At 34.0% G+C, this 21,628-nt stretch overlaps 1 protein-coding gene across 6 annotated transcripts in view; it reads left to right on the top strand.

The window, feature by feature from the left end:
• The window catches only part of LOC106871034 (histone acetyltransferase KAT2A), a 42,788-nt gene that overhangs the window by 7,787 nt on the left and 13,373 nt on the right, over positions 1-21,628 (top strand). For all 6 annotated transcript variants that reach the window (XR_016243151.1, XR_016243150.1, XM_089357578.1 and 3 more), the window contains exons 2-9: positions 4,913-5,036; positions 5,908-6,053; positions 7,852-7,941; positions 9,517-9,698; positions 10,943-11,134; positions 11,639-11,763; positions 12,627-12,779; positions 13,537-13,679. Coding sequence is in view for 4 of the 6 variants with exons in the window: in XM_089357578.1 (XP_089213704.1) it covers positions 4,913-5,036; positions 5,908-6,053; positions 7,852-7,941; positions 9,517-9,698; positions 10,943-11,134; positions 11,639-11,763; positions 12,627-12,779; positions 13,537-13,679 (1,155 nt within the window). In the remaining 2 variants the exon portion in view is untranslated. The remainder of the gene's footprint in view (positions 1-4,912; positions 5,037-5,907; positions 6,054-7,851; positions 7,942-9,516; positions 9,699-10,942; positions 11,135-11,638; positions 11,764-12,626; positions 12,780-13,536; positions 13,680-21,628) is intronic.

The following is a 21,628-nucleotide window of genomic DNA, read 5'->3' as shown; positions in this document are numbered from 1 at the left end:
TATAGTTTAAAAAGCCCATAACTCCCAAACTACTTCAACTAGAAAGCTGAAATTTCAGATATATTATTTCTGCATTGCATTGAGTCAGCACACCAAGTTTAGTAAAAACTTGAGCAGGCATTATGAACCCCCTAGAATTTTGCCTGATTTGGGTCAAAAGTGGTGATCGATTTCTTATGTTGAGAGTGACGTTTTTTTTTCAAATAAAGCAAAATAAATGTTAGTTTCCTGACTTTTATCAAATTATTCATTGAATTACAGTATAGGGTTATTAAGATGTGCAAAAGTCATAACCCTAATGTACACAGACATGCACATCCAGCAGAGCTTGCTGGCTTCATTTCTTTCAAGCCTACGCATGTCTTCTGCAGTCACAGCTCATATTTCACTCCCATATATTATTGCAGTCCATACACAGATGTCATACAATCTTCTTTTCACTCTAAGGAAGGCCCTTTGTAACCAACAGTGATAATAGCTCTCTGAACTTTGCTCAACCAGTTCTTATTCTAGCAACTACATTTTCGGAATAACCTCCACCACTGTTAATTTGGTCACCTGCAGGTTAACCAATACCTTGTGTGTGAAATTAATAGGCACAAACTGATGAAGCTCATCATATGCATGTGTGCGTGTATCTGTGTGTGACAAAGAGAGAGTGAGCAAGTTTTTATTTCTCTTCATCTGCACATATATGCACTGATAGTATGCAAAAAAAGCCTTACCATTCATAGAGATGTCACTTGCTTGCAGTCTGCTGCAAAAGCATGTCTGGTTTCTTGACATGTCTTGTCACGTGCTGTTTGTAAACAAAAGCTTCACCATTCATGCAAACAATGTCTTTTGTTTCCAGTCCTCTGTGTAACCACAACTGGCATGTTCATTGTTGGGTAGACTTGGAGATTCATTACTTCTCTAAAAACGAAGTGTGGCACCTGGAAGGGCATCTAGCCACAGAAACATCTGTTTTGGTGTAGTCTTGTCTATGCAACTATGGGAAAGTAGACAATAAAATGCTGATGAAGATGATGTTTATCATAATTATCATTTCAATGTACATTTAAAAAAAAACTTGTATGGATCAGATGAAATTCATTGAGACAGATTTCTAAGGCCTGAAACCCTTTCTGTTGCCAGTACTCACCTGTTCCCAAGCAAGATAATACTTCTAGTCCTTTGAGCACAAATAGCACAATGACCAGACATGTGGTAAGTAGCTTGCTTACCAACCACATGGTCCCGGGTTCAGTCCCACTGCGTGGCATCTTGGGCAAGTGTCTTCTACTACAGCCTCGGGCCGACCAAAGCCTTGTGAGTGGATTTGGTAGACAGAAACTGAAAGAAGCCCGTCGTATATATGTATATGTATATATATATATTTGTGTCTGTGTTTGTCCCCTCAACATCGCTTGACAACCGATGCTGGTGTGTTTATGTCCCCGTAACTTAGCGGTTCAGCAAAAGAGACCGATAGAATAAGTACTAGGCTTCCAAAAAATAAGTCCTGGGGTCAATTTGCTTGACTAAAGGCGGTGCTCCAGCATGGCCACAGTCAAAAGACTGAAAAGAGTAAAAGAGTATATATATATATATATATATATATATATATATATATAGTAATAATGAGGGATTATCAATCTGGGCAAAATACAGGGTGTTTCAAAAAATTTGATATCACTTGAAATGTAAATATCACAGAAACCACATAGTCAAAGCAAATGAAACTAAACAGGCTTAATGTTGAGCAACATAAGATTTATTCCTCCAAATTTGAATGAGAAATTCAAAGGTATGTGGATTCCACGAACGATTTCACATCGCCAGTCACATTTCCCTCAAAGAAAAACGGGCCATGAAGATGCCTCTTGGAGATGGTGCAGAACACATTCACCTTTGATGACTCTCTCTCGTGCTCAACTGTGGCATGGGGATTTTCTTTGCCCCAAATGCAAACATTATGTGTGTGTGTGTATATATATATATATATGCTTGTTTTACCCCTTCTTCCTACCTTTTCCTCTCACTCTCCTCCTCTCAATCTCTCTTTTGACTGGGTAACTGTGTTCCTCTACCATAGCAAGACAATCTACCACTCTGTCTGTTTCTGCCTCTTCATCACTTTAATCTTTGATCATCTGACACATGATCACCTCTAATGCCCCCCCACTCTCAAAATTCCTTGTCTTGCAAGTTACTTGCTGACTTTGCCAGTGCTGATGCTACGTAAAAAGCATCCAGTCCTCACTGTGAAGTGGTTGGCATTTGGAAAGGCATCCAGCTGTAAAAACCATGCCAAAACTGACCTTGCCTGTGCTGGTACCATGTAAAGAGCACTCAGTTCACTCTACAGGGTGGTTGGTTTTAGGAAGGGCATCCAGTCATAAAAACCCTGCCAAAGCAGACACAATAGCCTGGTGTAGTCTTCTACCTGACTGACTCTTGTAAAACCATCCAACCCATGCCAGCATACAAGATGGACGTTAGATGATGATGATGATATACGGTTGGAGTTCTATGATGCAAATGACGTGTTGATCTGCAATACTAATTTCAAGAACCCAGCCAGCTACCTAATCACCTAACATTCTAGTGGACACAAGCCAGATTCACTATATTCTCTCTAGAAACAAAAATAGGCAGATGCTTATGAACAACTCAATATTGGTTGGTGGTTTGTGACTTCAGGCTTAGGGCTAGAAGTACTCATAAACAGAAACCAGTTTGGAAAAGAAAGATATAGATGCTTAAGAATCCATTTAACAGTCTGAAATTTAGAGAAATATTATTTCAAGCATTGGACAAAAGAAGTAGAAATAGAAGCATATAGCATGGAAGAAAACTGGAAATTCTGCTAGACAATCTATGAGGGCTACAGACCAATTCCATCGCTGGGGAAATTTTCCAGCCAAACCGAGGGTGATGTGGTGGTGGTTGTAAAACAGTGAAGTAGACATAGCAGTAAATATGGAGATGCAGGCATGGAAGGATTTGAAGAATAGGGGCAGCAGGGAATTATACAAGGTAGCCTGAATAGAAACTAGAAAACAGGTCTATGTTGGAAGGGAAGAAGCTGAAAGAAGAGATTTGCTAATGTTTTATAGCATAAGGATCAGAGGCATGAGGCATTCTGAGTTGCAAGATAGAGTAATCAGAGAGAACTGAGATATTGTGGGAGAGAAGTGTGTACAAATAAATAATGGTATGCTTGCACATAGTGATTCTAAAAAGAAAGAAGCATGGAAGTGTTACTGTGAAAGGTTATTATATGTGGGGAATGCCTGGGAGAAGGAGAGTCTTCCTGATGCAGAAGAACCAGCTATTCTAGTTGACAGCAGTTTGATAGACAAGGCAATCAAGGATATGGACCAGGAAAAGCCCCTGGTCCATCAGGAATCATTGCAGAGATACTTGAAAACCTAGCAGTGTAGAATATGACCGAATTACTCTCATAGTCAATCAGATTGTACAGGAAGATGTCATACCCAATGAATGGTGTAGCATTGTAGTCAACTGTTATAAGGCTAGCAGAGATGCCTTAGAGAGAAGTAATTATAGCAGTACCAAATTACTGGACCAGGTCATGAAAGTTTCAGAAAGAGTTATAACTTGACTAATTATGGAGAGGATTAACCTAGACAAGATGCAATTTGGTTTTGTACCAGTGAGAAGCACTACTGATAAATGGGAAATGAGGTCTTCTATATAAAAAGCAATAGGATTTGTATCAGTGTTATTGTAAAAAGTGTGTATGCCAAGAGAAAAATTCAGAAAAATTATAGATATCTGTAGTATATGCTTGAAATACTGATTTAAGTCTTAAAGTACTATACTGTAAATAACTACAACTGTCTTGCATCTTGATGGTAGGAAGGGCATTCAACTAGAGGGATTGTGCCATAACAGGCATTGACGCTCCATGCAGTCCTCTGACCTGTCAGATTCTGTCAAACCATCCAACCCATGCCATCACATGCTGTTGGCAATTTCTTTTCCTTTTTTGAACTCTTCCCTTTCTCCTTTCTGACAAAGAGCTATGCTTGAAATGTCAAATTCTTTCTTTTTACAGAGCATCAAGCTAATAGATTTTTTGTGCATGTCCTCTTGTTGTCTGTTAATTTATTATTTGTTTATTTGAATTGACTATATATATATATATATATATATATATATATATATATATATATATGATGATTTTATATATATATATATATATATATATGATGATTTTATATATATATATATATATATATATGATGATTTTATATATATATATATATATATATATATGTAAATTTAGATAATATATATATGTAAATTCAAATAATAAGGGTGAAAAATTGAATATTAATCTGATTAATATCAATTTGAAACCAGTGGCCTAGCATATCGAAAAAATCTGAAGATTCAGAAAAATTATATTACATATATATAAGAGGGTTAACCACTAAGTGGACATCCATTTTGCTAGAAGTAGACCACCTATGGTTTGACCACTAAGAAAAGATTTCTTTTCTTAGTGGTCAGACCATAGGTGGTCTACTTCTAGCAAAATAGATGTTCACTTAGTGGTCATCCCTCTTATATGTATGTAACAGGTCTTTTTTTGACTTTTATCTACCAAATCTACTCTCAAGGGTTTGGTCGATCCAAGGCTATTATAGTAGAACCTACTTGCCCAAGATTCCACACAGTGGAACTGAACACTAATCCATATGATTGCAAAGTGACCTTCTTAACTACACAGCCACACCTGTATCTAGTTATGCATGTGTGTATGTATGAACATGCAGGATTGTTTTATCTCTGATTAACAAATGCTAAAATGTTAATGGTGATAAAAGTAGTATTACTGATGATGTTGATGGTAGTTGTAATGACGAAGAAAACTTCATTAAAATTTCTTTCATTTCAGACAGAAGGTTGTAACTGTAACGGATGGAAGAACCCCAATCCTCCACCAACTCCTCCACGTGTTGATGTTTCTCAGCCCCTTGCTAGTCTCACAGATCCTTGCCGTAGCTGCAGCCACACCCTTGGTAGGTGCAACTTCATTCTATAAAATATGCTCTCTTGCACATATGATTTTCATCTGAAATTGTGACTTTTTGTTTTACAATGATAACACAAACAGTGAAGATCTCGACAAAAGACCTGCTGGAAATATATAACACATTTCATGTTATATTCCTTGTCATGTACTGCAACAGTCTCCTATAATGGTTAATTTTTCAAAACATTGTGCACAAGTGTCAAATATTTTAGTTGAAAGAAAATGAGACAGGTTTATATTTGGTACAATTGACATAAGTTAAAACAATTTTTCTTTCTCAGTTTTCTATTTCTACAACAAGACCCAGCAAATATGAAAGGATACTAGAATGGACATAATTTGGCTGATGCTGGATTAAATTTATAATTCAGAGAAATGTCTTTACAGACATGTCTGTAGAAAGTAGTGTTGGAAATGTTTGGGCAGCCTTTTTTTATTTCTAGTTGTATAGGGATGTTAAAAATTGCTATCTCACAGTGAATTAAAATCAGTTTTTGTGAGTGAAATGTGTAGTTGAAATTTTCAGTAATAAAAGGATCTTGAAAACTATGTTTTGATGATAAAAAAAATTAAAATTGGAATTTTTAAGTATTTTTTAAACTGAATAATTACTGTTTTTAAAGTAAAAGTTATGTATTCATTAATAAGTGGTCTTCATTCTGGTTTAGATATATTGAATATGTTAATACTAGAATAATACCAGTTTTACATAAGATTTATTTAAGATTTGATTGCTTTAATAGGCTGTGCGATTAAGATATTCACTTAACTAGCAACTTTTATATAATCTCTATTGGTTTGATCACTGTCAATTTATAAATTTCTCATGTTTATGGATTTTTTATTTACTTTTTTAGGAGCTCATGTATCTCATTTAGAAAATGTTGCTGAAGAAGAGCTGAATCGCTTGCTGCGAATTGTAGTTGATGTTGAAAATCTCTTCATGTGTGTTCATAAAGAGGAAGACACAGAAACCAAAAGGGTTTATTTTCATTTATTCAAAGTAAGTTATTTTATTACTAAAAAAACTTACAGACTGCATATCACTACAATTCCTTATCTTTCTCTTGACCGACCTTCTCCAAAGACAAAAAATCCAAATTGAATATTTATACCTGTGTTTCTGCAGTACAGGCAAAGAACACTGTTTACAACATAAGGAATTATCCATCTGCCACAACTGGGAGGCATTTACCTGTAAATAGAGAATCTTCCTAATCCAGTTGAACACCCACATCTTCCTTGTATTATATATTACTGTCTTGAAAAGGAAGGGATACATATACGTCCGTACTTGAGAGGAAAATGGATGGTCTTGGAATGCATACTGTCATAAGTCTGCTCAGTCAAACAACATCAATAGAAAAACCATCAGGAAAGCAAAGGATACTTTATACACAGTGTAGACTACAAGCTCTCTTACCTCCTGAATTTCAGCCAAGCTTTCTTGTCTCTTATCAAGAGAATCTCCATTGATCCCATACAATTCTATCATTCCTAAATCATGATAGTTTTATTAATAATTTCTGGAGATAGATCTACTACAATTACCTCCCTTCTCTTTGTCCCACTTCACAAAGCATATGCCACAAAAGTTCTCCCTAACTCTTTCTCCGCTCTGTCTCATCATCACATACACAGTTAAGAAGCGTAAAATTTTTTTCTGTTCACTCAAACTATAAAAGGCAGATTTGCTAGTAGACTCCTACCTTCCCTATTACTTTCAAATAGTGGGATCCGGGTTCCAGAGTTAGCTCTGTTATCACCAAACTTTGTAATCTTTTTCTAGAGGTATTTTTATCCCAGTTTAAGGAAACACTCAATGTGGTTTCCTATTCCCAAGAAGAGTAAACTTGCAAGTCTGCCATTTGCTGTCCTATTGCTTTCATTTTCAACATCTCAAAGTTTCTGGAAGCATTTTGTAAATAAACTCTGCATGAGAACTATATCAAAATTGTTTATAATGCTTATCATCAAGTGATGCTTGGATGGATTTGAAGAAATACTGGTTTGGCAACTTTCATTTTGGTTCAGCTACCATTTAATTCTTCATAGGTACATTCAAATCCACATTACTGATTACTTTATCCTTGTCATTTTCTTTAATTGGAGATACTTGGTGTCAGTATGGATTTTCCTAAGGAAACCATGGAATACTGTTTCCAGTATCCCTTGGGATTTGACTTTTGTCCTATTTAGGCATGGCCGTGTGGTAAGAAGCTTGCTTCCAAACCACATGGTTCTGGGTTCAATCCCACTGTTATACCTTGGGCAAGTGTCTTCTACTATAGCCTTGGGCTGCCCAATGCTTTGTGAGTTGATTTGATAGACAGAAACTGAAAGAAGCCCATTGTGTGTGTGTGTGTGTGTCTTTGTGTGTCTGTTTGTCCCTTGCCACTGCTTGACATCCATGGTTGATTTGTTTACATCCCCAAAACTTAGTGGTTTGGCCAAAGTGACCGATAGAATAAGTACCAGGCTTAAAAGAAAAGTCCTTGGGTTTATTTTATTTCACTAAAACCCTTCAAGGCAGTGCCCCAACATGGCAGCAGTCAAATAACTGAAACAAATAAAAGAATAAAAAATAAAGACATGTGGAGTTGATTTATTGTCAAGCACCTCCTTTCCCTGCATTGGCTCAGTACTTTGTTAAAATAAATGAATTTAATTAACTACTGCTTAGTATTAGCTGTTCTGTAACTTTGTTGATATATTGGTCTTGTAATAATTTCTTTTGAAATTTATTTTTCTTGCTGTTTGAAATGATTCATTATAATATTTGTTATATTTTCTGTTGACAGTTATTACGAAAATGTATCATGAACATGTGCAAACCAAGCATTGATATGGCTATTGGAACACCTCCGTTTGAAAAACCAAGTATAGCTAAGGTAAAGATTATCATTTAAATATACTGTTAAAGGCAGTAAGCTGGCACTGGGCAAAATGCTTAGCAGTATTTTGTCTGTCTTCATGTTCTGAATTCGATAAAATAAGTACCAGCTGAACACTGGAATTGATTTAATCAACTTAGCCCCTCCTATAAATTGCAGACCTTGTGCCAAAATTTAAAGCCAAAGGTGGTGAGCTACCAAAATCTGAAACCAATATTGTTAAACAGATTATCACCATGGAACCTTCCACTATTACATAGTTTTTTTTTTTTTCTATTTGAAAAGATACTTTTTACTTTTCTTGTGTTATATGTGTGTGGGTGTGTAATTATTTTTCATAACGATATATTGCCATTGTTCTTGAACTCGCATCACCCCATTTTGAAGCTTAGTATTTTTATATCTGACTGCAAAACTTTTTCTCTTATGACTAGTCAAAATACCTAGCATTGTCAAAAAGTATTGATAAAATACCCAGCATTGATTAAAAGACTCAGGAAATTAATGTTAATGTCTCAAAGTAATTCATTCAAATTATAGTAAATCTTCTTGATAAATAATTGGTGGAGTTTAAAAAGTTCTTTGGATTTTTACATTTCCTTTACTCAGAACATTGGTGAAAACAATCTTTTTCCTTATTAGTAAGGTATAATGAGGGTTCACAATATATGGTATGTATATAGGTATAGGTACATGCTATGTGTGGTTGAGATGCTTCCCAACTATGTGGTCTCGGGTTCAGTCCCACTGCTTGGTACCTTGGATAAGTGTCTTCTAGGCTGAACAAAGTCTTGTGGGTGGGTTTGGTTGACTGAAACTGAAAGAAGCCTATGTTATTGACTCCTTGCCTTGACATTGCATAATAGTTAAGAGGTGTCTTTCATTTCCAGTCTTACATGAAAACATGTCTGGTCATTGGGAAATATTTCCTTACTTGGAAGCAGGTGAGGGTTGGCAGGAAGGGTATCTGGTCATAAAAAAATTTGCTTCAACAAATTGTGTCCCGTCCATGCAAGCATGGAAACATGGATATTAAAATGATGATGAAGAGATATGTGTATGTTTCTATATACCCTGTCTTGACATCTTGTAATTGTTATAAACAAGCATCACCATCATAAAAACAATGTTTTTTCATTTCTGATCTTCCATGAAAATATGTCCAGCCATGGGAAAATATTTATCTCGCTTGGAACCAGGAGAAAATTTGCCTTAACAAATTCCATCTGATCCATGCAAGCATTGGAATATGGATGTTAAATGAAGATGATGATGATGATATATAGTATGTGTAGTGTGTTTTTCCTTGCTTGAAAGTTAATTTGCTTTATAAATGGCTGAGATGATGAAATTTGTAGAGTTTGCTGTGTATATATGTGCATAGATTATTTATATTCATGTTCCATCTTAGTATCATATTTACAAAACAGTCCCTCTTACACCCAGGGAGAAGCTAATAAGGTTTGGGGCATAGACTGTGTTACCATTGTTAAATTACTACCAACAATTATTCAATTGGTAGTCCAAACTATCTTTATTGCAGTAAACATGTTAATTTTCTCTATTTTGCAGGGTGTAACAAATTTTGTACTCTATAAGTTTGGTCATTTAGCTCAGAAAGAATGGCAGACAATGTATGACCTTGCTAAAATGTTCCTACATTGTATGAATCACTGGAAATTAGAGAACCCCACATTACATACACAACATACTAACATGGATGACCGAAACAATTACCAAAGCAATTATACAAGGTTTCTATTTCATTTTTCTCTCTAAATCTTAATTACTCCCTTATGATTTTATTAATGTTTTAATTAGAGTGAACTTACTATAATATAATATTTAATTATTTAAGCATTCATGTTTATTTTTCTATGCTAAGAATATAGTTTGTTTTATATGTATATATTTCTGAGTAATGATTATAACTGATGTAATATTGAAGCATTGATCATTTGTTGATCTATGTTATGTTCTCAAGAAATTGGAAAATGTGGGATGTTAGTGTGCATTAATCAAACCTGATTTTCTTGAATATCACAATAGTTTCTGGGGTGGTCGTGTAAAGAACTAATTTTATTACAATAAATCCTGCTGGTACAATCCTTTACTATTCTCACATCTCTCTATTTGATTAAAAATTAATATCGAGACTATGTTCCTTACCAATTAATTCAATCGACACCCACTATATTTTCTACCTGTCAACAATTCAGATCTTTGTTAAAAAGAATTTTTTCTGTTAAAGATCACTATGACAGGAAGAATGTTTTCCCTTATGAAATTGTTTTTATGCATGTCTACATTTGAATAGTGAAGGTGTGTGGCTTAGCGGTTAGTGTATTTGGTTCATTATCACAAGGTTGTGAGTTCAATTCCTGGTGATACGTTGTGCCCTTGAACAAGACACTTCATTTCACATTGCTCCAGTCCACTCAGCTGGCAAAAATGAATAGTACCTGTATTTCAAAGAGCCAGCATTGTCACACTCTGTGTTACACTGAATCTCCCTGAAAACTATGTTAAGAGTACACATGTCTGTGGAGTGCTCAGCCACTTGCACGTTAATTTGACGAGCAGGCTGTTCCATTAATCAGATCAACTAAAAACCCTTGTTGGCATAACCAATGGAGTTCCACATTTGAACACTGTGAAATGGTAGAAAAGAAGACAAATAGGGATATGAATACCCAGTGGAACTTGAACCCATGTCTTTTTGTTCATGTTTTGATATAACTATCACTACACCATGAGTTTTTAATAAAATATATTTACCTACATGTTTAATGTCTTCATGTCAGAACACATTGAATTTTAGGTCATTTTAATTCTGTAAGATGTATTAGTTTGTGCCATTATAAGCCAGTTTAGACAAAGGAGTGGATGGGGATTAAGTTATCATTTAATCAGCATACCACGTATGATATTGATATTAAATTAGTATTTAATGTTGCTGCAGATTATTGGCATAACTCTTATGGTTTATTTGTTTAAGGTGGCTGTGTTATTGTCATGTACCAGCTTTATGTGATAGCCTTCCACGTTATGAGACCACATTGATATTTGGGCGCACCTTGTTACGGTCAGTATTTGAAACAATGCGCAGACAGGTTCTCGATAAATTCCGGGCTGAGAAAGAAATGATGCCACCAGAGAAAAGAACATTAGTCCTAACTCATTTCCCAAGGTAATCCATTCATTGTTTCTTGTTTTTGAAATATCTTTGATAAATATTTTTAGATACTGATTTATAATTTTAATTCTATTTCCACAGAAAGAGAAAGTGGGAGAGGGGGGAAGGTACTAATTTAAAAATATTAACCTATTAAGATACAATTTAATATCTAGAATTATAAATTCATTTTGTTTATATATCTTGAAAAAATTCTTATTTTATTGAAATAGTCCATACTGTAAGGCAAGTGTATGTCCTTGCTAAATTTTGTTTCTAACTCATTCTAATTATGTCAGCTCTTTTAAGGCAACACACAGCAAAGACTGTTTGTGTATGCTTTGCTGTATAACTAGTTCCATCCTGCTATTTTGAGTTTATAATCGTGTTCTACTTTGTCTTTTACCTCTCTGGAGATGATAAACTGTTATTACCTGGGGTTAGTGCCATTGTTCATTCTCTTTCCTAGAAAAATTAGTGTTGCTTTCTGATCAGAAGAAATTCTCTAACCATTTTCAGGTTTCTGTCTATGTTAGAAGAAGAAGTTTATGGCAACAATTCCCCTATATGGGATCCAGATTTCTGCCAGAGTACTACTGGGATGTCATTATCACCTTCTAGAATTTCAGGAAATGCTTTCATCGGTAAAACATTTTATAACTGATTCTGTGTGTGTATGTTTGTGGTGCCAAATTGCCAGTTTGACTCTAAATATTTTTCAGTCTATCACATGATTTGTTCATATTGAAATCTTTTTCTGGGTATTTGATTTCCGATGGGGTTACAAAAATGCTGGAACAGAATCAGATGGATGTGAGTTGTATTCAGGAAGTGAGGTAGAAGGATACTTTGACTCAAATTATTATAGACTAAAATAGAGATGCAAACATGCCTGTTTGGTTAATAAACTTGCTTCCAAACCACATGGTCATGGTAAAAGATAGTGAGTCCAGATCTAAGAATACTGACCACCATTATAGAAAAATTTATATTTATATTTATTAGATTATGTTGTGCTGCCAACTTGTCCAATTTTTGCCCAGCATCCAAAAATAGGCATTAAAGATGTCATTAGGCAATAGAGAGTTAGGTTTGTAAAGCCTAGCCTATGATGACATGTCCTTTGTTGTTGAGGATTCAGCAAACAAAAATTCTGATTCTTTTTCATGAAGTTAGGTGGAGGAGACAATTTTCTTTTACAGTTGTCTGGTTTTATACTTGTGTGCATATTGCACACACACACACACATGCATATTCAAATGAATGAAGTTAATCTTATAACTTTTTTATACCAAAGATAACTTTCTGTGCAAGTGTAGATGTTTTCAAAAATTGCTTGCATAAATGTTCTGATGAATACAATAAAATTCTGGGGCAAATCTATGGAGAAAGTGATCTCCAAACCAATTTTTTTAACGTAAAATTTTACTCATTTAAGGAAGTTTAATTTACTTAATATTCATTGTTTTACATAAAATAATACATATTTTTAAATATTTCTTTTAAGCATCCACTAATGCTTCCACAGTTGGAGGTGTAAACCGTTTCACCAATTCCACGCCCACTACAAGTACAGCTTCAGGTACTGAGGGATCCAATACAGTAAAATCAAATTATTCAACCCCAACCAACAGCCATCCAACCAAAACAAAAGATGGTGGTAAGTATTTCAAACACTTTCTTAATATATTGGAAAACAGAAATTTAAAGAATATCTTTGTTCATTTTGATCTTTATTTTTTTTTATATCCATACTGATGTGGGTGGAGTGACTTTTGTTTAAAAGACGCTCAAAATGGCCAAAATTACTGGGCTTTGCAATTACTGATGATCTCTCCTGGTGATCTCACATCTATAATATGGCAAAAGTTGTATCTCAAAGATTGTTAACACTCCAAACTGTAAATGACACCTACAATGGGAAACTGCTTTCATATTTGACACAGTGCTGCTGTTTAGGTATACGAACATCCTAAATTGCATCAAAAATAAGTCATTCAATTGATTGACTCATTATCTCCCACTAACACACCCAAAACTACTGACCCACTTTTTTTACAGCCTCTTTAATGACTTATGCTCTTTAGAGACGATCTTGTGCCACCTATACCCAGACCCATCCAGTTTGCTTGTCTTTTCCCCCAATTCCCCCAAGAATGTCACCTCATTCCTTACCTTCATTCCCTACCTATGTTTTTCTTCTCTGAGAATAACCACCATATCAGTTTTGCTGGTGTCATAGTGCCTGCCAATATTGCTTCAGTCCAAACCAAAAAAAAAAAAAAAAAATCCAACATTGAAGAATATTTATTAGTTTCTTTTTTGCTTTTTCAATTTTTCCTCTGTGTTTGTATATTAGTTACAGTGACTACCTAAAAGTAATTTATATCAATGTTTGCTCTTTGCCAATAATTTAGGTACTGGCGATAAACGACACCTAGATGAGATTCAAACTTCAGAAGTGATCAAAAAGAGAAAAATTGAAGGAGATGTTGACCAAGAACTAGTTGCCGAAATTGTCTCATTGATTACTGATCCTGAACATATGGTGGGGCCAGATGTGAGTATCTACTAAAACATTTATTCCAATACTCTTTGTCTATATCTTTTTTCTTTGTTGTGCAATCTTTATACTGTCAAAATTAGCTGTACGAATATTAATTAATATGGTATTCACCACGTTTCTTGTGCTTCTAAAGGTTTACTTAAATCAACATTTAAGTCATCTAAATGAAATTTATGCAGTCTAGTATTTTGTCAGTGTTCAGTTTTTCTGAATTTATAGTCTTTTACAATCCTGAAATCTCTCTTGACTTTTATGAAACTGGACCTTTTGGTTCATGCAGAATACATTATGCTTAATAATAAAAAATTAGAATAGTAGACTTTTCTTCATTTGATAATTCTTTATTAATAAAAGTATATATACTAGAGAGAAAAGCTGGGCATTAGCAGTATCAGATATGGCGTGCAAGAGAGATGACTGTGCTGGTATGGTCATGTGATGTGTATGGACAAGGATAGCTGTGTAAAACAGTGCTGATCTCTAACTGGAAGAAACCTGTGGAAGTGGTAGACCAAAGAAGACATGAGATGAGGTGGTGAAACATAATCTTCAAACATTGGGCCCCACGGAGGCAATGACAAGTGACTGACACCTTAGGTGATATGCTGTGCTTGAGAAGACTTGTCAAGCCAAATGAAATCATAGTTGTGGCTGATGCCAGTGTCCTGTAACTGGCACCTGTGCCTGTGGCACGTAAAAAAGCATATGTTACACTCCTGGAGTGGTTGGCATTAAGAAGGGCATCCAGCCATAGAAATCATGCCAGGTATTTCACTATTTATGGTGCTGTCATGGTAAAGTGTGGGATGACAGTGGCCAAATGCAGTCTCTTATATATAAGGTCTGCAGAAGGGCTAATGAGCAGAGTGATGAAGATGGTGGGGAGATGAGAAATTGATTGCTATGAGTGATACAGAGATGGGTGAAAAGGAATTTGAGCAGTAAATGGAGATGTCAAGGATTCGAACTATATTCTTCTCTATTCCCTAATGTATATCTTTTTTATATGCTTTTGTGTTTACATATATGTTGAATTTTTTTTTTTTTTTTTTTTTTTTTTTTTTTTTTTGCATAAAAAGCATATTTTTTCTAAAAACTTCAGTTGCACATGAATTTCTAACATGGAAATCATTAGCAAAGTAGGTTTCATGTTACATTATGGTGAAAATTTTCTGTAATGCACAAAATTCATAATTTTACAATTTACTGCAAAGTGCAAGTGTGGAAGATGAAGATGATATCTACACAAGATATTTGCTTTTGACATTCTCCACAGTCTTTATGTATACTTGTAGTAAACCAGGTAATGAAAAGTCATGGGGCACAATTTTTGACTTTGAGAAGAAATATAGTTTATTATTATCTCTGTTCTCTTTGAGCATATAAAAGACAAATTTAGCTGGGACAAAATTAGTAAGACAAGATAGGTAAATTTTTCCTCTTCAATTCTCCAGAACTGCATTTGAAAAAAAAAAGAAAGACTCATACACATCAATATTCATCTTTAGACATCAGAAATGCACCAAAATTTTTTTAATATTTAGGTCAAATGAAAGAGGATCATGGAAAAATGGCATGGGATATAAAATTAATGAAACTCAACTAAGTCTTAAAACTCAAAATATTCTCTATTGGTTCTTTATGATCTGCTGGAGTGACTCTCTTCTCGATACATGTACACACCATGCAGTTAAAGAGAAGAAATTATTAAAATGAGTCATTAATCATTTTACCCCATTTTAGACCTTATTTTTTGAAGATTGTAAATTGTCAAATTAGCCATTAGTGTGGGAAAAAATTGACTTGGAATCCAACAGAGAAAAGAATATTGATTGTTAAACACCAGAAATTATCCAGATATTTTATTAGCAACTTCAATTACAATTGGGTCAAAGTTGAAAAATTTCTTGAAAAAAAAAAAATACCTGTCAAAAATATCTTCAACAACAACTATACTGACCAATTTTTACTCCCAAAGATAATGCAATACTTGCAATGTAAATGGTTTCAAATAGGTAAGGAGAAAATGAAAAATCAGAAATTACTCATTTTGCTGCTCCCTCACCTATTTTGCTGGAAATGGGAGAGAAAGGTTTCAGTTGTGAATATATTTGTGAAAACAAAAACTTAGCACCGTCCTTTTTGGGTGGTGCTAAAGGACTTGTGATCATCTCTAGATCTAGGATATAAATTTCCTGTGTTAAAGTGATTTAAATTAAAATGCCCTATCAAAATTTCTCGTTAATTTATATTCAAAACACCACATATATAATAATGGCAAATATATTTTAATAAATACTTTGTTATTTTCTAAAATGAGGCAAAAGCAGTGTATTTCAACTTAGATATGGTTACAAATTATTTAACTTCTGCACTGAATACTTTTAGGTAAATTCTAGGTAGAACTAAGCATTCAATAACCTCTGCCAAATAGCGCACAAACGAGAGGTACGTTTTGAATTGCTTATTATTCTGTATTTGAAATTCTTTAACTATTACAAGAAATGCGTAAGATAAATAAACCAGAATTTTCAAGTTGGTTACACTAGAAATTACAGATGTACAAGTTTTGTAAAACACAACTATTTTTCAATAGTGCATCCTCAAATTTATTAAATAACTAAAAAAAAAAAAAAAATGAAAAATAGTAAAATAATAATAGTCAAACATGTTTTTTTTAGAAGTCGTATCTTCCAAATCTAATTATAACATACTAGCAGAGATACACGGCATTGCCCATGTTACATGCAATTGAAGAATTAGACTTTCCTGTTATATTTTCTGTAATGAACTGGAATACCCGATTCGAATTTCATCAAAATTGCAGATGAGGGTTCTTTCCTTCTTTACACACCCTAAAAAAATTCTAATCATGGCACCTGTATTCCATACTACTGGTCTTTATGCGCAGAATCCAAAATTCCAGTCTTATGGAACCTGTTAAAAGAATTTTACTCCAGAAAATTGGATGTCATGGAGCTCTAAAATGTGGGAGTTAAGGCCCCTAATGGGGGGGGGGGTCTTAATGTCAACCAGAGAAGTTGAATTGTTGAGAATCTTTTTAACTTGGGGTCTTATATGTATTGTTCGAATTTCTTTGAAAGGAAAAGTTAGAGAACCTATGAAATAAACGCATTTTACTGTGATAGATATAATGTGGAATTTTTGTGTGACCTTTTGTTCACTTATACATTATGAAATTATACAATTTCTAATGAAAACTAAGCACTTAATAAATATAATTAAGTCATATAATTATAATGTAAATTTCATTTCGTATTCTGCATTCTCTCGAGATAAATAAACTGGGGCATCTTTCTGTTGTCTTAGACACAGACTCCTTCATTCTAATAATTATGTCCCTTGGCAACGTGACCCTAATTACTACTTCGAACCTCATTTCTTCCCGGTAAATACTACAATAAAAATAACCGAAGTTATTTTCATTATTACAAAACTGCATCATTAATTTCTTGTTTATGCAAAAGGTAGGCATTGCATAGCTAAATCCATAGCTTATCTCCATCAAGCGGTTAATGGAAAATTTTTATATCATATTTCGTTTTGGGATTTGGTTTGGAAGATTTTTTTATGTGATTTCGTATGTTGAAGCATATTCTGTTGTGTCTGAAGAGAGTCATTTTCTTATTGTGCCTTAAAATTTAACACACTTACCGTTAAGATTTCCACTTATTTCTTATTTTTATTTTCCTAAAATTTTCGTTGCGTCTTGCAATCTTTTCAATAGTCTTGACTATCATAGATATCGTAACCATAACAATACACAACGTGCTTTAGAAGCGAACTTCATGTTAAGAAACGTAAACACTCCTGATAATCTTTTGAACGTATTTAATATATTCTCACTTCATATTTCTTGTGATTTTCGCAAGCGTTTATGATTTTTTAAATACAATATTTAAGGAAAACAGATTATATATTGGTTTTTAGTTAACCTCAATAAGTTTGGTGTTTCCCCGGAAGTGACGACACAGACGAACTCAACATTTGATTGGTTGTTTCACTGCTTCTGTTGCCAAACCGCAAAAATGGTGATGGTTGTTTTGAACTGAATCTCTTATAAGGCTATTTTGTATATATTTCCATATACGGTTTTAGCAGTATATACGAAAGAATCACTCTTATTTCAAAATAGTAATATTGAACTGATTGATATGGAAAACACTAAGCGCTTATCTGCTAGGAAATCTAAGGTATTCGGCAAAAAGAAGCGGTCGCGTCGCAAACAGTATCGCGTCAAGAGGAAGGCATTGCCGACTCTACAACAGTTGCAGGTTAGTATTAATAATTCCTTGGGAGCCAGTGATTTGAATTTATTCCTCGTTTTTCAACATAGATTATTCATTCATTGAACTTAGATTTGGGCCTAGCTTTCTCCTTTATCATTGTTAATCGTAAAACAAAGAAGGTATATATCTGCAAATCTCTACCGATTTTGTAACCAAAGCAGCTTTTGTTTACTATGTCGCGCTATTAGTGGAATCTCTTTTTAATAATTTCTACTCGCTTGTTCGAGTAAACGGAATTTTTTCTTTAATTTCTGCTACCAAGTTTGCTTTAGTGATGTGCATTTATATTTTGGTTTACTCATGTTGAATCTCGATTGTTGATTACTATTTTCTTTGTTTTCTTTATTAGCAAGATTTCCCTCCCTCCCCCACCACAAAACCAACGAACACACGTCCAATGCAAGACTGTTGGGCGATAACAAGAATATTTCTACTCTAAATTACAATTTATTTGGATTTTTTTTTTCAATGGCTTCGCTAAAATATGCAGTCAGGCAGTGACATTGAAAGTGAAACCTGGAAGCAAGATGTTCTTACATTACAAAGGCAGAATAAATACTTTGTTACAGTAGTTCTCAACCAGGGTCCATATAAGATTTTGTTAGAATTAATGTGCAGTAAACTGGTTTTACTATTACAATATACACATTTTTTAAATATACAATTCCTAATAATGTTTAATTGTAATAATAGTTTTTTTTTTTTAACATTGAACGGCTATGAGGGTCCACCCCTGTAAAATAGGATTCAAAGGGGGTCTATAGGCAAAAAAATGGTTGACTACTAGTGTGAAACAAATTACACTGAATGAAAGTAAACGGTAAACAAATAATCAGTAAGGCGTTTGGTGTATACATGTGTGGGTGTGTGTGTGACGTTCCTTGAGAATCGGAAATTATTTAGTGCGCCAAAACCCATAATATATTCGGATAGGTCTCTTTTTAGCATCGTGGATTAGGATTTTACTTAAAAAGAACCAAGGTGGGTGGGTTGCAACAACCCTTCCTTTAATTTTTCATTTTTGATTATCTTTTGAAAACGGTTTCAGTTCTTTTTTTTTTCTTAAACATCTGAGATTGATTCGTCAAAAATTTGTAAACATTAACCAAATTTGCTAACTTTTTAGAATAGGAAAAAGTCAAAACTGAAAAAATTACGAAAAAAAAACAAACATTTTTGTTTTCATTGCACAGTCGTAATCTGCGTCCGAAAATTTAAGGCTTTTGTTGCACTCGATTCTATTTTATAGGAATATCATATATAACATACACACACACACACATACGAGAGAGTTGTTTTACAATGAATCAGGACTACTGGTAAAAATCACTTGGGACGTCTTCACGAGTTTGACTGGGTTATTAGTAGTAGTATTACAGCAATTATCACATGTAATTGTATTTACAAGCGTCGTGATGCAAACCACGGAATTACTTTCATAATCGTTTCTGTTGAGAAAAACTGAAGCAAGTGTATTTTAATCTAGTTATAACCGAAACAGTATTTCATTTGCGGTTACTAGACATGTTTTTCTTCTTTGTTGTCTTTCTTTCGGTTGACTTTGTTTTTCTTTTTCATATTATCCGCCTTCCATTGTGCTACTTCCGTTCGTTTTTCTATCACTTTCATTTCTTCCTAGCTTTTCTAATACTCGGTTTTCTACTTTTTCATTCGCATTTTATTTTATTTTGCGACCTAAAATAGTGTGCACAGCCTGTAGCAGTTAACATGTTCAAAGTAGCTATGTCTGAGTGGATAACCGTTTAATGTGTAATCGCTGGGACGCGTAATGCTAGTACGGTGTATGCATAGGGTAAATCTTCTATTATTAGTTGTTCTTAGGAATAGCCTAGATCGCCCTACACCGCTCACTTTGAAAACAAACATTTGATAAAAAAGAATACATATTAAATAATACAGCTAGTAAAAGTATTTGTACAGTATCGTTTATTTGCGTTTCGAATATTCACTCGTATTTTGAGTGGGATAAAAACTTTAAATCATATTTCAGTTTATTTATATTGGAATAAACTGTTTGGCGCCAAAAGAGAGTTTTGGTGTGCAGACGAACTCGGGGGAAAAAAACTCTAGGTTTTCGGAATTTGGGATTAGAGATTGTTTATATTTGTATGTGTTTTAGAGACAGAGTGAGTATTGGTGTCTATACTAAATGTGTGTGTGTGTGTGTGTGTATATATATATATATATATATATATATATATATATATATATATAAGACAGAGTATTATGTGTTGCACTTCAATCTATTGAAAATGTATTTATATTTTACATGGCACTAATCAACTAACAAATGTTTTCACAGCATTAATCCTCAAATGATCATCACCATGTAATTGTTTTCTCAGCTTACTAATTAAAATTAAATAAATTCATATTTTTATGAAATCGGATTTTGCAATTATTGCCAATTATGAACGAATGTTTACCTCTCACTTTGATTTATTGCAGTTTTACTTAGTCTACCACCTTATTTATACAAAATTAGAAAGATTCCTAGACACTATATCTAAAACTATAATTATCTAGAGTCCTTTTCTTTCGGACAGTAGGATGTGATTCGAGGGTTTTAACAGTTATTTTTAGCAAGCTGAGTGACTGCATAGTGGCGTTTTCGTCACGAAATAAGTGAAATACAAATAAATGTATGTTCTGCTACAATTACATTTACTCTTATTTATAATTCACTACAAAATAAGCCCAGAAAAGTACAGTGAATTGAAACGATCTACATTTCCCCGCCTATCAGTAGAAGTAATTTTTTTATTTTTAAACTGTTTCATTTCCAGTTAAACAATCAATATAGATAAAAACAGCTCCCATCATATTTCCATAGTCTCATTGTTGAAACTGGCATAGAAAACAGTTTTATGTCTGAGTAGGTGTATATACAGTTGTTCTAATCATGACTATACCTCCCGTTTGTGGAAACAGTATATCTAGGACTATCTTATCCATTATCATTTCTTTCTTGTGAGATTTGAGGGAGATTTGGTCGTTAATCCACAAATTCAAACAACAGCATGAATGTTACTTTAACATGTGGGTATCTATGATTTTTAATAACCTCCCTATGATTTCACTGCACCTCTGTGTTTATATGTCGCACTGATTATACCATATGTTATTTCTGCCTAAACCTTTTGTACATATTGAACAGGACCTCTTTCTTGAAGGGATTAATTAACATACTCTCTGTTGTCATTTTCTGCTTACTAGAACTTCAGTTTTTTTGCTAAGTTAATTTCAAGGCTCTTTGATTCCAGGTTTTACTTCCACCCTTGGGATTCCTTTTCTAAGTCTACAACAGGTGCAACTATCAGAGCAAGGTCATTAGCATAGAGGAATTTCCATAGGCAACCAGTCTTAAACTTCTGTTTTGTCCTGGAGGACTATGATAAATAGTAGGGGACTGAGAATTGAGCCGTGATGAACTCCTACCTGCACACTAAATTCATTACTGTGTAAGATTAGAGATTGTATACCTGTGTGTTTTCCTGCAGGTAAGAGTTGCCAAGTACAGCAGTTTAATTTTAGCTAAATACTTCTGCAGTTGCCTTTCTAGAAAGAGAGCATGTAATTCAGGACCCAGGACAGTTGCAGTTATTTAGAGTA

The sequence above is a fragment of the Octopus bimaculoides genome, chromosome 9 (genome assembly GCF_046866305.1).
Source record: "Octopus bimaculoides isolate indiv1 chromosome 9, ASM4686630v1, whole genome shotgun sequence".
Taxonomy (NCBI): domain Eukaryota; kingdom Metazoa; phylum Mollusca; class Cephalopoda; order Octopoda; family Octopodidae; genus Octopus; species Octopus bimaculoides.
Note: the sequence above shows the minus strand (reverse complement) of the source record. Positions and strands in the feature narration are given on the sequence as shown.